We start from the raw sequence: 14,581 nt of genomic DNA, 5'->3' as shown, positions 1-14,581 counted from the left end.
TGGACATCATGGATCCATTTCCAATGGCGAGCAAGACAAGCGAAGTTCCTGGTAGTAGGAATCGACTACTTCACCAAATGGGTGGAAGCAGAAGCTCTTGCTACAATCACGGAGAAAAATATTCGCAACTTTGTATGGAGAAATATTATCTGCCGATATGGGATCCGAGAGTACTCGTGTCGGACAATGGGAAGCAATTCGACAACGATGCGTTCCGAGACTTTTGTTCTCGGCTAGAATCAAGAATCACTATTCGTCACCCGCTCATCCACGAGCTAATGGACAAGTTGAAGTCACGAACCGGTCCTTGTTAAAGATCATCAAGACCCGGCTCGAGGGGGCAAAGGGCATATGGCCGGACGAGTTACCAAGTGTCTTATGGGCGTACGGAACGACGGCAAGAACGCCAACGGGAGAAACACCGTTTCGATTGGCGTTTGGTGCTGAAGCCCTCATACCGGGCGGAAGTAGGTTTGACGAGCTACCGCATGGAAAGCTATGACGAGAATGAGAATGCTGAAGCATTACGTCTAGAGCTTGACCTTGTTGACGAAGTCGAGGGCAACGGCGGCTCAAGACCGGCGCGCGGTACAGGACATGATGGCAAAACACTACAATTCTAAGGTTCGGCAGGGACTTCAAAGTCGGAGATCTAGTGTTACGAAAAGTGCTTGGCGCTACGAAAGATGCATCCCTCGGGAAAGGCGGAGTCCCAACTGGGAAGGCACGTAAGAATCATTTCATGGCGCAGGAAGGGAACGTATTACTTGGAGACATTAGACGGAAAGAAGTTGAGCCATCCCTGGAACACGGAGCACCTGAAGAAGTACTACCAATAGTGCAGCAGTCACAATACCTAGGCTGCCTTACTTTTCAGTTTAGTTTTAGACAGTTGTAGTTTTTACTCTTTAGACAGCTTTTCTTTTTCATGAACAATTTGGTTTATTGAACTTATGGGAGGAATTTTTTAAATAAATGCATGCTGATGAAAATCTACAAATCCAAAAGTGGACGGTCAATCAAAACCGAAGAAAATCTACGAGTCCACATAGTGGACGGATCACCCAAAGGGTGAAGAACCTACAAGTCCACATAGTGGACGGATCACCCAAAGGGTGAAGAACCTACAAGTCCACATAGTGGACGGATCACCCAAAGGGTGAAGAGCCTACAAGTCCATATAGTGGACGGATCACCCATATTACAACTTCATAAAATAAGGCAGACCACAAAAAGATTGGAAAATCGAGTTCATAAAGTGGACGGTTAGTTAAAATGGACGGGTTATCTGAATATATGACGGATAATAAGCAAGCAACATACCATTTAAGGTTTGATAAGTCAAGTTTAAAAATTACAAATGACGGTTCAAACAAAAAGTTCACTAAACAGTGATAAATTTTTACAAAAGCGAAAGTGTTCTATTCGTTCTTCGGAGATGAGTTCCCGTCCAATGGACCGTCGTCTTGCTGAGTAGGAGGTTGAACTTCACCTTCATCGGCTGGAGCAGTGACGGCCAACACTTCATCTGTACTCTCTGACTGGACGGATTGCGCGATTGTTTGCCCTTGAGCATCAATGTTGATGTGAGATAAGTCCAACTCAGGGTACGACGACTTAACCTGACGGATAGCGTCGTCGAACCCGTCTGCAAAGGAGTTTCCGAGCTCCGTTATAAGATTCTCAGAATCACGGTATTCTTGGACGGCTATCTCCTTGGCATTGTCAAGCTTCGACATCGTCTCCGTCAGCTGCTTATCTTTATTATTCAAAAGTTCACGTAGATGCCCATTCTCTTTCTCCACTTCGCCTCTAACTTGCTCCGAGCACTTGAGCTTTCTGTCCATGTTAATCTTATAGGTCTTCAGCTCATGTAACTCCTCCTCCATCGTCTTGTTTTTCGTCTCGGGGTCCATGGATGTCTCGTGGTTAAGGCAACGGCCAAAAAGCCCCTTCATCATCACCATAGCCTGGAAACAAAAGAAGAACGATGTCAAGATAATGACGGGCATAAAGTAACTTAGCAACAATAGTAGACGGATCCAAAATTACCTGAGCAAGGGTGAAGAGTCCTGTTTCACCCATCGCTTCCGTCGAGTGGTTTCCAAGGTCTGCGTAGTCGTCAGCAGTCAGCATGGACGACATCTTCTCGAGAGCATAGCTCGAGTCTTCTCGGAAGAGGACGGGTGGTTTCTCCCCGAAGGTGTTGGACCCTTCATTAAACCTTTGCCTTTCCCGTGTTTGACGGGAGTTTTCTCGGCTTGTAAGGCCACGACGGATTCAACGGTAGTCCTTTGTTTCTTCGGAGGACGGTCCGCCTTCTCATGTTGGATTCGTTTTGACGGTACCGTATGGGTCGTCCCCTTTGCTTGACCCCGTCCTGTTTTTCTTTGCTTCCTTCTTCATTTAATAAGGGCTCTCCTCACGGCGTCCATTTTCTGCAAATCAAAGACGGATGAGAGAGGAAAGGTAAAGTAAAGCAAAAGAAAAAAAAATGAAAGACGGGTATAGTTTTGACGAACTTACGTTTTCGAACTCTGTTATCGTATTGACGGGCAGCGGATGATGGTTCGGGTCCGTCACAATACCAATTCAGAGTATCAAGCGTGACGAGTTGAGCCTAAGTTCTTTCCTGAGGTTTTGTCTTGTTAAAAATTCTCTCCAAAAAACTCCACTGCTCCAGAGTCAACCCTGAGGACGGTCCGAGCTGCAATAAAGGACGGTTAGACTTAGAAAATAAATTAAATTGACTTTAAAGATTGGACGGAAGCAAAAAGGGGTACACATACCCGACGGAGGCATTATGCCCCATGTTGTGTCGACGGGCATGTTAGATACATCTCCTGGACGGCACATCCATTCGTCCCCTTCTAAAAAGAAGTAACGACTCTTCCAAGTCTCTATTTAGAGTGCGGAGTGTCACTGACGAGCCTCGATAAGGGGACTTCTAGCTACAAAGCTATACATCCCCTTGGACTTGACGATCTCTGTTGGACGGTAACAATGGAAAAATTCTTCCACCGTCAACCTTCGGGCACCTTCAGACATCGCCCCATACAAAACCTCAACCCCAATGAACACTCTCCAGGCATTTGGGGAGATTTGGGTGACGGATAGTCCAAGGTATTGAAGAAGTCGACGGTGAAGAGAACTCAAGGGAAATGCGAGCCCCGCCTTTAAAGCTTGCTCGTAGATCCCAACACCGTCTACCCCTTGTAGTAGCATTTCTCGGACTTGTTGGGAAGACGTAGACGGATGTTGTCTGGTATTTGGTACTTTGTCCTAAGTGTGTTGAGTTGAGATTCGGTCATGGACGATCTAAAATCGTTTACCGTCCAGAGAGGCAGCATGACGAACTCCCCTAAGGCCATCTGGGCCAATTCCGATTGGACGGGAGGATCCACACCGTCCAAGCTACTCCTCGGACGATTACGAACTCTCCGTCTCTAGACCACCATCAAGGGAAGAAGAGGTACTTGACGGATCCCTCTCTTCACTTGAAGTGTCAGGATCTCTTGGACCTGACGGAAAATTTTCATCGTAGCCCGCCCCCTCGCGGACAAACGACTGGTTACTTGACGCACTAGACATTACCTACATTTATGACGGTATAACCTAAGACACCGACGGTTCTAAAGAAAGTGCATATACTTTAAACAATGAAATTCAAAGAAAGACGGAGAAAGGTTTGGAATACATACCGAATTTGCTGAACGACAGGAAGGCACTGTAGTTGTGACGGCTGCGCTCTGCTCACAAGTTTTTGACAAGAAGAAGAAATGAAGGGAGGAATATCTGGCCTTTTATAGAGCAAAGGGCACGGAATACGAGCGACGCCTTCAATTTGGGAAATAGCCAATCCACGAGGGCCACGTGCTCTTCGTCAGAAATACAGGCCACGTGTCATCCGTCATGGTATACTAAGCCCGTTCCCATCTAATACATTGTATACAGTCATTCCATGGATCAGTCAGGTTGTAAGGACGGATCCAAGGACTGAAGGGGGCAACTGAAGGGGATAAAAATGGTACGGAGACGTTGGACGGATCGACACTATCATTGACCCAGGCTATGACGGTTGGGTGTTCTTTGAATGTCCGTCTTGTATAAATTAATTATGGATGCCACGTGGCATGTCGTTTGATATATTTCAGATAAGCCTTTTGCTTTATCCCCACGCAAACGCATACGCTTAGACCTCTTGCGACACACGTTTGGGAAGACTCCTATATGGAAAGGAACTTGAGAAGGAAGTTGCATCCTTAAAGAAAGGTAATTCTACTCAATATAAATACCTCAGAAACCCTAGGTATGGAGGTACGCATAATATTCTTAACTCTAGCACTCTAGGGTTAAAGGAACAAGATTCTAACTTGACCTTCGGAGGGTATTCGGCCGACACCACACCGGTGCTCTCTTCTAGGTTCTTCGTTTTACTTTTGCAGGTGTTGCTTTCGTTTGAGGAGTGCTTGGAACTCACTGGTGATATTTTCGGCATCATCAATACGCATCACACATTTCTTATTAACTTCTCTAATTCACGGCCCCCTCTTCAACATTTTTCATCTGTTTGGCACTGCTAGCTTCCTTGGCTGTGTCATAGGACGCATGCAATCCAAAAAGGAAATAGTAAACCAAGATTATTAGAGTCCATAACCCGAACCTTTCGAACGATGCTCTATCTATAGACCCAAGAAGGAAAATGTTAATGGCAATTGATAGTGATGGCAGCCATGGTACCAATGGTACACCCCAAATTTTTGGTTCCCTAGCCTGTGGAACAAAAAGCCAAAGCCCAATAGTTGACAAGAGCCAAATTGGTCCAGTTACTGTGTACCCAATCCAACCATTTGTAGATATGGCCCAATAAAGAGAAGTGGCAATTGAAGATCCAAGAATAAGGGCAAGAAACACAATGAATTTGATACGGTTTGCTGTTGTTGTCACCCCACTAACATAGTATCGACGCACAAGAAGGCCAATAGCCACAAGCATGAAGATAAACAGTGTAGAGATTGAGAGCAAGTTTGAGAGAATGTCAAGCGATGAGAAGAAGGCAAATACTGCAGTGGCTGCAAGCATTACCACTGTGGCATTGACAGGAGTCCCAGTTTTCTCATTCACAATGGCGAGCCACGGGGGCAACATGTGTGTACGTGCAATATGTGTGAGATATCGAGCTTGACCCACGGCTGACACAAGCAAAACTGTTGTCATGCCCTTCAATGCACCAGCAGCAACTATGTACTTAGCCCATCCCCAACCTACGGCTTCAAATGCCACAGAAAATGGTGCATCTTTATCAATATCTGTGTATGGTTGCATTAGGCATAGTGTCACGGCTAGTAAACAATATGCCAATGTAGTAATCACCATTGAGCCAACAAGACCAATAGGAATGTCCCGACCGGGATTCTTTGTTTCCTCAGCCATGGTTGAGACAGCATCAAATCCAACATAAGCAAAGAAAAGCACTGCTGATGCTTGAAAGATGCCACGGGCGCCAAATGGTGCAAAATCACTGTAATTTTTGGTGTCAGCTTTTATGAAGCCTCCAATGATGATGAAGATAATGACAGCAATATGGAAGATGGAGGCAATGTAATTGAATCGCGAGGAGCCCTTTGTGCTCATAACAGCCATAACACAAATGATAGCCAAGACAACAATGGCAATGGGGTCGAGGTATCTGTAGTTTGGTGAAAAACTATGGGCTACAATGCGGAAATCATTTGGCTGGTGGTTCAAGAGTGTGGCAAAGTAGGATGTCCAAGAACGGGCAACGGCTGCTCCACCAATCACATACTCGAGTAGGATGTTTCCGGCAGCAATGAAGGCCATGAAATCACCCAGCTCTACCCTTAAATAGGCAAATGATCCACCTGAAAGGAAAGCATCTTGTTAGCTTAATTAGCCATACGTATTTCAGTAACATAAATTTTATTCGACTGTGCCAGTCAAGGTAAAGGATGCTGTCATGAATTAACAAGGAAAAAAAAAAAAAAAAAAGTTTCCAGTATCAGGAAAGTACGTAATAAATCAAAATTATTTGTATATATTTCTTTGTTTATTTTTTGCACATTCAAATAAGACAAGAGATGTTAAGTTCAACTAAATCTACTCGTATTTTCAATCAGTTCAAATCTATCATTTCTCATTATTATAACTATAGAATTATTATAAATAAAAAAAAAAAAAAGACAAACATAAGGTATAATAATTTTTTAAAATATATACAATGTTTTGAGTGATAAGAATGTGTAATGAACAAAATTGTCATGAGTGGAACTGGTTTATGTGAATTATGTGTTTGTACAGCTAGCATTTTCTTTCCTCCCTCTTTAAATATGTATACATGCATATATTAATATATATATATATATAATTTTTTTCAATTATACAAACATTACATATAATTATAAGTTTATTGTCAGAAGTACCAAGCTTCTATTGAAAAGGTGACGAAGAAAAAGTCAATAAGATCATTAAAGTACAGATTACATTCATATTAGATGGGCCAGCGTGGAATTTTAGACTCTAGTCGAGTCTGAAATTACTCACGATCGATATATATGATCCCGCCTGTCATTGTTGACCCCTGTTAATTTTACTCCCGCATTGATCAGAAGCAAAGCAGATATTATTTGCATGCATTTCCAAATTTTGTTTTTTTATTAGGATGAGAGTATGACACGCATTGACATATTTTAATATTTTAACAAATATATAATTTTTTTTTTTATGGGAACAAATATATAATTAAAGACTTAAAAAAACTCAAATCAATCTTATCAGGTTAGTACAAAATATTAAGCGAGCAATACTATCTCGCCACATGTGACGAGACACGTTTTACGCAAAAGTCAAACTATTATAACTCTCTCTCTCTCTCTCCTTTGGTCCAACTTCCAAGATACATAGAACACGTCTATGGGAAACTTTTTTTTTTTTTTTTGAGAAAGGTCTATGGATAAACTTTAATTCTTCAATTAGTAGAATCCCTAGGTGGCCGCACCCACAGTTATGACTTCTCTAAGTTATCTTTCATCTTTAATTCTTATTAAAATAATAATTATATTATAGTACATAACATCATAATTTATGAAAACTGTTTTATTCTTTTTGAGGAAATGAAAACTATTTTTTTTGAAGAAGAAAACTATTATTAAACTATAATATATATAAATAAAATATAATGTAACGTTATTTTTTTGGCTAAGCCAAATAATTGATCATTATCACTTGATTAGATTTTTTTATCTATTGAGATTTTAAATGATTTTTATCCATTTTTTAATTTAAAAACATGATTTGAGTGAAAAAATAATAATATTTTAATAAAATAGTGATAGAGTATTGAGGCTTATATATTTGTTGTAAAAAATGCATTAGCTAAAATAATAAAAGTAGAATTTTTTGAATCAATTTAGTTAAAATTATATTAAGACTGATAGTAACTCTCTTGTAATCAATTATCAGATTTTATCAATCAAATGGCTGAATGCTTTTTAATTTCTTTCTTTACTTCTTTTGTTTTGATTGCCGACACAAGCATTTCAATTTTCACCACTTTACCATTAATAAACCTAAATTGCAGCTTATTCTGTTTTGGTATTTATCACAGCAATCCTCTTTACATAAATTATTTACCTAAAAGCCAGCTTTATTTTCAAGATACATCCTTCTTTTCTTGTTAATTTTTATTATATCAATATCAAGGTGTATCGGCAGATTAATTTTTCTCCAGCTTTTAAGAAAATGAACTTAATCACATGAGCCGATCGAAACAAAAATCTAGCTGGTTTAAAATAAAGAATAAGGCAGTAATTAAAGGCACTTTTGTTGTAAGGAGCATGTGCATGGATTTCTTCCTGTTCTATTGAAAATACCAATTGTGTGTGGACTTTATAAAGACAAATTAGGATTTCAAAATCAGCTAGTGGACCTTTTGTCCAAAAGCATATTCATAACTATACGCGATTAAATACAATATATTGAGTGGTGACTGAATTAAAAAATATATGGTCCATAACTCTGTTATCAAAAACAAATATGGTCCATAACTCCATATAATATTATATAAACAGCCACCAATTTCTAGAGCTGGCTTTCACTTAAACAACTTAAAACTAATATTTTATAAAGTATACAAATTAGAGAGAGAGAGAGAGAGAGAGAGAGAGAGAGAGAGAGAGAGAGATTTTGTTTGACAAAGCGACATTAAACGTTAAAACAACTTGAGTAAGGACTTCGTTTTGGGTTTGTTTGTTGTATGCAAATGGATTTATGTGCAAATGGATTTATGCGTATATCCTTAAAACTTTTTAATTAAATGAGTGAAAGGCACATGAATTATATTATTTAAAGTGCCCATGGTGGAGGCAATTTGGTCTTTTGGCTCTTATATTATATTATATGAAGTCAAAATAAATCACATGAATTATTAAGTAGGCCATATAAATATAATTAAAAGTACACCGGATTAGTTATATTAATAATGAGTCAAATTAACAGGTGCCTTAAAATAATGATTAACAATTTATTTTAAAAAAATTTTAACATCACTTTTATAAAAAACGGAAAAAACTATCAAAACCTTAATGGTTTTTTTTCCGTTTTCTTATAAAAATTTTCTTTAAATAAATTATTAATCATTATTCTGAGAGCATCTATTAGCATTTTTCATTAATAATTATTTGTGAGAGAATTTCCTTTTTATCCGTTTAAGTTTTTAAAAAAAAAATCAATAAATAATGCACTTCCAAATACTTGACAGTGTATACCCCTTAAAATAAATAAATAGATAAAGGTCTATCCGTGGAGCATTGAACTGGGTACAGATAAAGCCTAACCATATCAAAATAAATACTCCCTCCTTGACTTAAACAAATAAAATCGAAGTCCTATGACCAAATCTCTAATTTCCTACGTATTAGTCAATTATACATATATTTAAAAGGCAATCGCATATGTTAACTGCCTTATTAAATGACCATTAAAATTTGATAGATAATCATAAACTAGTAACATAAGTGTGTATATATATATAATTACTATCTTCATGACATTTTTACAATACTTTCGTAACAAATTTTAAATAGCAGATTGTTATTGAATATTAATTATCTTCGTAACATTTTTACAATACTTTCGTAACAAATTTTAAGTGACAGATTGTTATTAAATATTAAGAGTAAACAAAAAAATGTAATTTAAGTTATAGATTGAAATTAGAACTAATAAGTGAGTTACAATTAATTCAACTAATAAAATTTTTTATGATTTTATAATAGATCAATTTCAATCTTACTTATTGATGTATTAATCTGATGATAAAAGAGATATTATTAAGAACAAGTAGAAATTAATAAAAAAAATTATAATGAATGACAAGTTAATTTATTTATAATGTAGGCGGCACTTCTTGTGTGTGTGTATATATTACTACAAAAATTTTATAGAAAAAGTTAACAAAAAGACAAGAAAAGATAATAAGTATGTTATTGGTACCTGCGACCGGAATCTCAACGGCGAACTCGGTGTAGCAAAAGACAGAAAGCAAAGCAGAGACACCCGAAACGACGTAGGACAACACAACAGCAGGTCCCGCATGTTCTCGAGCCTCAAGCCCAGTGAGGACGAAGATACCAGCTCCAATCACAGCTCCTATGCCGAACCACATGAGGTCCCACCAATTCAGCGTCTTCTTCATCTCGTGCTGGCTCTGTGCCTTCACATCCACTAGCTCCGTCTGGTCCAACGACCGAGTCAGAACTCGGTCTTTCAGCCTAAGCGGTGTTTCCTTCAACGCCCTCGCATAGTTTCCCCAGCTCCGAAACGATTCCTCGGGGAGAAAGTTTTCTTTTGTGCACGAGCACCCTCTTCTCCGAACACCTTCGTCCCCTCCGTATTCACCCATCTGAGTCAACTCACTACTATTCTCTCTGACTCTCTGTTTGCTTCCCAAGAATATAGATAGAGAAAGAGAGAGATTAAAGGAAAGGGATATAAGAGCATCCACATCAATGGATCTAAAATTTTAGCAATTTAGCTATACAAAAAGTTACTTTATCTATTTTACCTATACACTTTACAAAACATGCTGCAGCAGTGCATCTATTTTAGCTTTCAACACAATAAAATAATATATTTCCTACAATAAAATAATATATCCCACAACTCAAAAAATATTCATACAACCAACCACAACCACCTTTACCATCAGCCACAGTCACAACAACCACCACCACCACCACCACCACCACCAGTCCACAGCATCAAAAAAAAAAAAAAAAAAAACAACCGAAATCTCCAATCTTTTTCCTCAACCCAGACCAAACAAAATCACCAATTATAAACAAAATAAAAATCATCAATCATAGAACTGGGCTTCGGTGAGGAGGACAATGTCGGCGTGGGTCTGATCGGCGGCGAGCTTGCGTGGAGCTGAATCGGCATGGGTCTGATCGGCGGCGAGCTTGCGTGGAGCTGAATCGGCCTGGGTCTGATCGGCGGCGAGCTTGCGTGGAGCTCATCGGCCTGGGCCTGATCGGCGGCGAGCTTGCGTGGAGCTGAATCGGCGAGGGTCTGATCGGCGGCGAGCATGCGTGCAGCTTAATCGGCCTGGTCGATCGGCGGCGAGCTTGCGTGGAGCGACCGGCCTGGGTCTGATCGGCGGCGAGCTTGCGTGGAGCTAATCGGCCTGGGTCTGATCGGCGGCGAGCTTGCGTGGAGCTTAATCGGCGTGGGTCTGATCGGCGGCGAGCTTGCGTGGAGCTTAATCGGCCTGGGTCTGATCGGCGGCGAGCTTGCGTGGAGCTTAATCGGCCTGGGTCTGATCGGCGGCGAGCTTGCGTGGAGCTAATCGGCCTGGGTCTGATCGGCGGCGAGCTTGCGTGGAGCTGAATCGGCGTGGGTCTGATCGGCGGCGAGTTTGCGTGGAGCTGAATCGGCCTGGGTCTGATCGGCGGCGAGCTTGCGTGGGTCTCAGCTGATCGGCGTCGGCGTGGGTCTCAGCTGATCGGCGTCGACGTGGGTGAGCTTCAGAGTGTGAAATGGAAATGGAGAGGAGAGGAGAGAGTGAAATGGGAGAGAGTGCTTCAGTGCCCGAATAAAAAAATTTTTTTTTTTTATAACTTTCAGCTACAGTGCTCATGTATTGATACATGAGCACTGTAGCGCAAAGCTAAAATTTTTTAGCTTTGCCTCCACTGCTGCATGTGGGTTTTTGGGGTTTGAGTGGAGCTAAAATAGCAATATAGCTATTTAGCTCCACTGCTGTGAATGCTCTAATGAATCTTTTTTGGAGCACACAGCTAGGGTATTAATAACACTATCTTTTTAGATATCAGCTCTAAACGGCACGATTAATTCTAGCTAGAATTATAAATACACTTATCTACGTGTATTCTTATTCGATATTATGGTGGAGTTTGGATAGGCGTTTCTGCGTCCGCGTTTTGTTTTTTTTTTTTTTTTTTTTTTTTTCCTCCAGCCGCAAGTGTTGACCCAATTTTCTGTGAACAGTGCATTCGTGCACTGTTCACGGACCTACAAAATTCACTTTTCAGCAATTTTTTCATTAAAAATGGGTCCCGCGGTACTATTCACACATTTTAAAATTATTTTGCTACAGTTTTTTCAGTTTTCAGTTTTCAGCAATAAGTTCTATCCAAACGGACCCTATTATTATAATTTGATTCCAGTTAAATTTAAATATTTGATTATTAATACTGTATTAATAATATTGTTTATATGACTAAATTAGTCTCAACAAAGTCATTTCTATGATGTACGTGGCCTTTTCAGATATTTAACAATGGAGAATGTTAACCAGCACCAAGCGTGCTGGTTAAGGGCAGAAAAGACAAAATGTCTGGCAGAAAAAGTTAAAAAAATCTAAAATAGCACAACCAACACTGAAAAAGTATTATAAAGTGAAAAAAAGATAAATATAGAGTCCGTTTGGATAGAATTTATGGCTGAAAACTGAAAACTGAAAACTAAAAATACTGTACAAAAATAATTTTTTAATGTGTAAAAATTACTGTTCATCCTAAAAAGTACTGACGCAGCCCTCCTATCCAAACGCATTCATAGTGTCAGAAAAAAGTGTGCCTAACGGGCACCACTACCGTAACCTTTAAGAGAATACAAGAGAGAGAGAGAGTGAGAGGGGTAATAGAGTTGGAGAAGATTGGGTGATCCTTTCCTATCCTTGGTAAGTGCCCTAAAACATATATCTCCCATACATGAATAATGAATTGGGAAGTAATAAAATAAAATCGAGCCTATGGACTAACATAAGAAAATTTGATTCAACAGTTGTACAGAGAATTTAAAATGACTAAAAAATCAGAGAAAAGCAACAAGAACAAATTGCAAATCCTAATTTCTATTGAATAATTAATACATCCACTTATAAAATATTAGGAGAATTTCAAATTTGCTAGTCCAAGAGAAAGGAATCTTGGTCATTATGAAATGACAGTAGAGGATATGGACAACTATATTAGCCCAAAAAAGGATATAAAGTTACGAACAACTCAACTTTAGAAGCTATATGAAAATTCAGCCAATTAACCGAAAAAAGTAGAAAGGAAAGTCTCAAAAACAAAAAAATTTACAGCCAAATACTTCAGTTGCCATCTTTCACATATGCATTGGTTTCTTTTGTTGGGTGCACGTGACACCCTTGGATTCCAGCCCACATGCCTTGTCAAAGTTCAATTAATGACCTTGCTTAAGCTTCCAAAGTCAGCTTTTGGTTTAATGCAAAGCTGAGCAAGTGTGTGAGACACGCTGAGGAGAAAAGAAGGAAAAGAAAAGAAGGCCATTCGGCCATGCCGTGTGATTTTGAGTGAGAAACACACTGAGTGAAGAGCCGAAGCAAGAGAGCCATTCGGCCATTGTGAGAAAAACACAAGTGAGAGCTTTAGGAGGAGCAATTCGAATGGAGAGATAGAGAGAAATACAGTGAGAGTGTGTGAGTGAAAAAAAAAAAAAAAAACATTTTTTTCTGCTCAAGTTACACATAAAGAAAAATAAATTGGTGGAGTTCTCATGGAGTTTTTGAGTGCTACAGATATAGAGAGTTGGAGTATTCAGAGAAAGATTTTGCTACTGGTTTTGTGGTGACTGGTGAGATTGTATTTACTCCTTGAGATTTATTTGTTGTATATTCAATTTATTGTGGACTCAAGTTTATGCTAAACTTGATAGTTGTAATCTTTATTTTATAGTGAATATTTTTTGGAGCTTCCCCGTGGTTTTTCCCTCTACACCAGAGGGTTTTTTACTTAAGATTTGGTGTGCTTGTATAGTTGTGTTTTTGTGGTGCTTGCTGAAATATTTTTTGTTTGCATAATATTATTATTGCTTGGTAGCTATAAATTTAAATTCACAAGGGGATTAGGATTTTTTTCCCCCAACATCTTTTGCAAACGTCTCCCACCTATTTGCCATCTTAATACGTAAACAGACACAGATACACAATTAAATAACTTTTAACCACAATAACTGAAGCTCTATGGTATCCCTTCCCCACCCCCCGGTAATATATGTAAAGTCTTGACATGGAATCTCCTAAAGAATCTAGTAAGAGAGAATCATATAAATAACTAAGGATCACACTATTCCCTTCTCATCTGATCTCGAAGTACATGCTTAAAGTTGAGCTTGAGGCTTGTATTTTCAGTGAAATAGTCTCAACTATTAATGAGCAAGCTTACCATTAATAAACCAATCTCTATGACTAAAATTTATCATAAGAAATCTCAAAATATCTTTATATAAATTTAATTCTCCCTCCTTCCCTCCAACCATTGAGCTTTGCCAAAGCAAAGGTATAAACAAATTTGACAATAATTGATATTGTTTGACAATTGATAGTACGACTATGAAGAGGGAAGATGAAGTAAAACTACAAACGATATTAAAGACCAATCCATTATGGCTAGCAACATTATGCTTCCAACAATATTCATAATGAAAAGGCCACAAAAGGAATAATGAAGTATGTGTAAGGATCTACTCCCATATGGGTGGGAGCTCAGCTATACTGCATCTTAAGGTGCAATACATTAGAACAAAATAAACAGTCAAGATTAAAACAAGAACTCTCTTGACTGATAACATTAACCGGTATTCATTAAAACAAAATAAATCTTGGGTGAGACAGGTGCATGCGCTCATTGTCTCACTGACATGTAGATCCCATTAAAATCTATTTGTGCAAGCTACTTTGAAAACAAGATTATTTTTCTTAAAATTAGTAGGACCCACATGTTAGTGAGACAATGGGCACATGCACCCATCTCACCCACGATTTTTTCTTTTAAAGGATTTTTTTTTTTTAACTGAATGGGCTTGAAATTTTTCTCAAACTCATTAAGTGTAGAGATTTATAAACTCAACACATTACTCATTAATATGCCAACTGAAAATACATGCATTGATGTAGATGCCTTGTTAAATGACATGTTTTAATTTTTCCAATGGGGATATGTCTAGGTTTAAATTGCTTATCCTCATTGTAATTAGGGGTTAGATAAAACCTAGATATAATACCTTAGGTGGATTA

The 14,581-nt window shown here is 38.8% G+C and overlaps 1 protein-coding gene across 1 annotated transcript; it reads right to left on the bottom strand.

The window, feature by feature from the left end:
- Positions 1-4,486: 4,486 nt before the first annotated feature.
- Positions 4,487-9,982, bottom strand: LOC142633961 (cationic amino acid transporter 1-like). Its single transcript, XM_075808226.1, has 2 exons — positions 9,511-9,982; positions 4,487-5,882 (listed from the first exon to the last, which is right to left on the bottom strand). The coding sequence occupies exons 1-2, from the start codon at positions 9,917-9,919 to the stop codon at positions 4,534-4,536; spliced, it is 1,758 nt and encodes a 585-aa protein (XP_075664341.1). The 5' UTR covers positions 9,920-9,982; the 3' UTR covers positions 4,487-4,533.
- Positions 9,983-14,581: the final 4,599 nt, after the last annotated feature.

This window comes from Castanea sativa, chromosome 5 (assembly GCF_040712315.1).
Source record: "Castanea sativa cultivar Marrone di Chiusa Pesio chromosome 5, ASM4071231v1".
Lineage (NCBI taxonomy): Eukaryota > Viridiplantae > Streptophyta > Magnoliopsida > Fagales > Fagaceae > Castanea > Castanea sativa.
Note: the sequence above shows the minus strand (reverse complement) of the source record. Positions and strands in the feature narration are given on the sequence as shown.

Excerpts from the sequence above, each read along its gene's own strand:
- LOC142633961 (XM_075808226.1), bottom strand. The coding sequence starts at position 9,919 with ATGGGTGAATACGGAGGGGACGAAGGTGTTCGGAGAAGAGGGTGCTCG. Across the intron at positions 5,883-9,510 it reads CGTTGAGATTCCGGTCGCAG|GTGGATCATTTGCCTATTTA; the intron begins GTACCAATAACA and ends CTTTCCTTTCAG.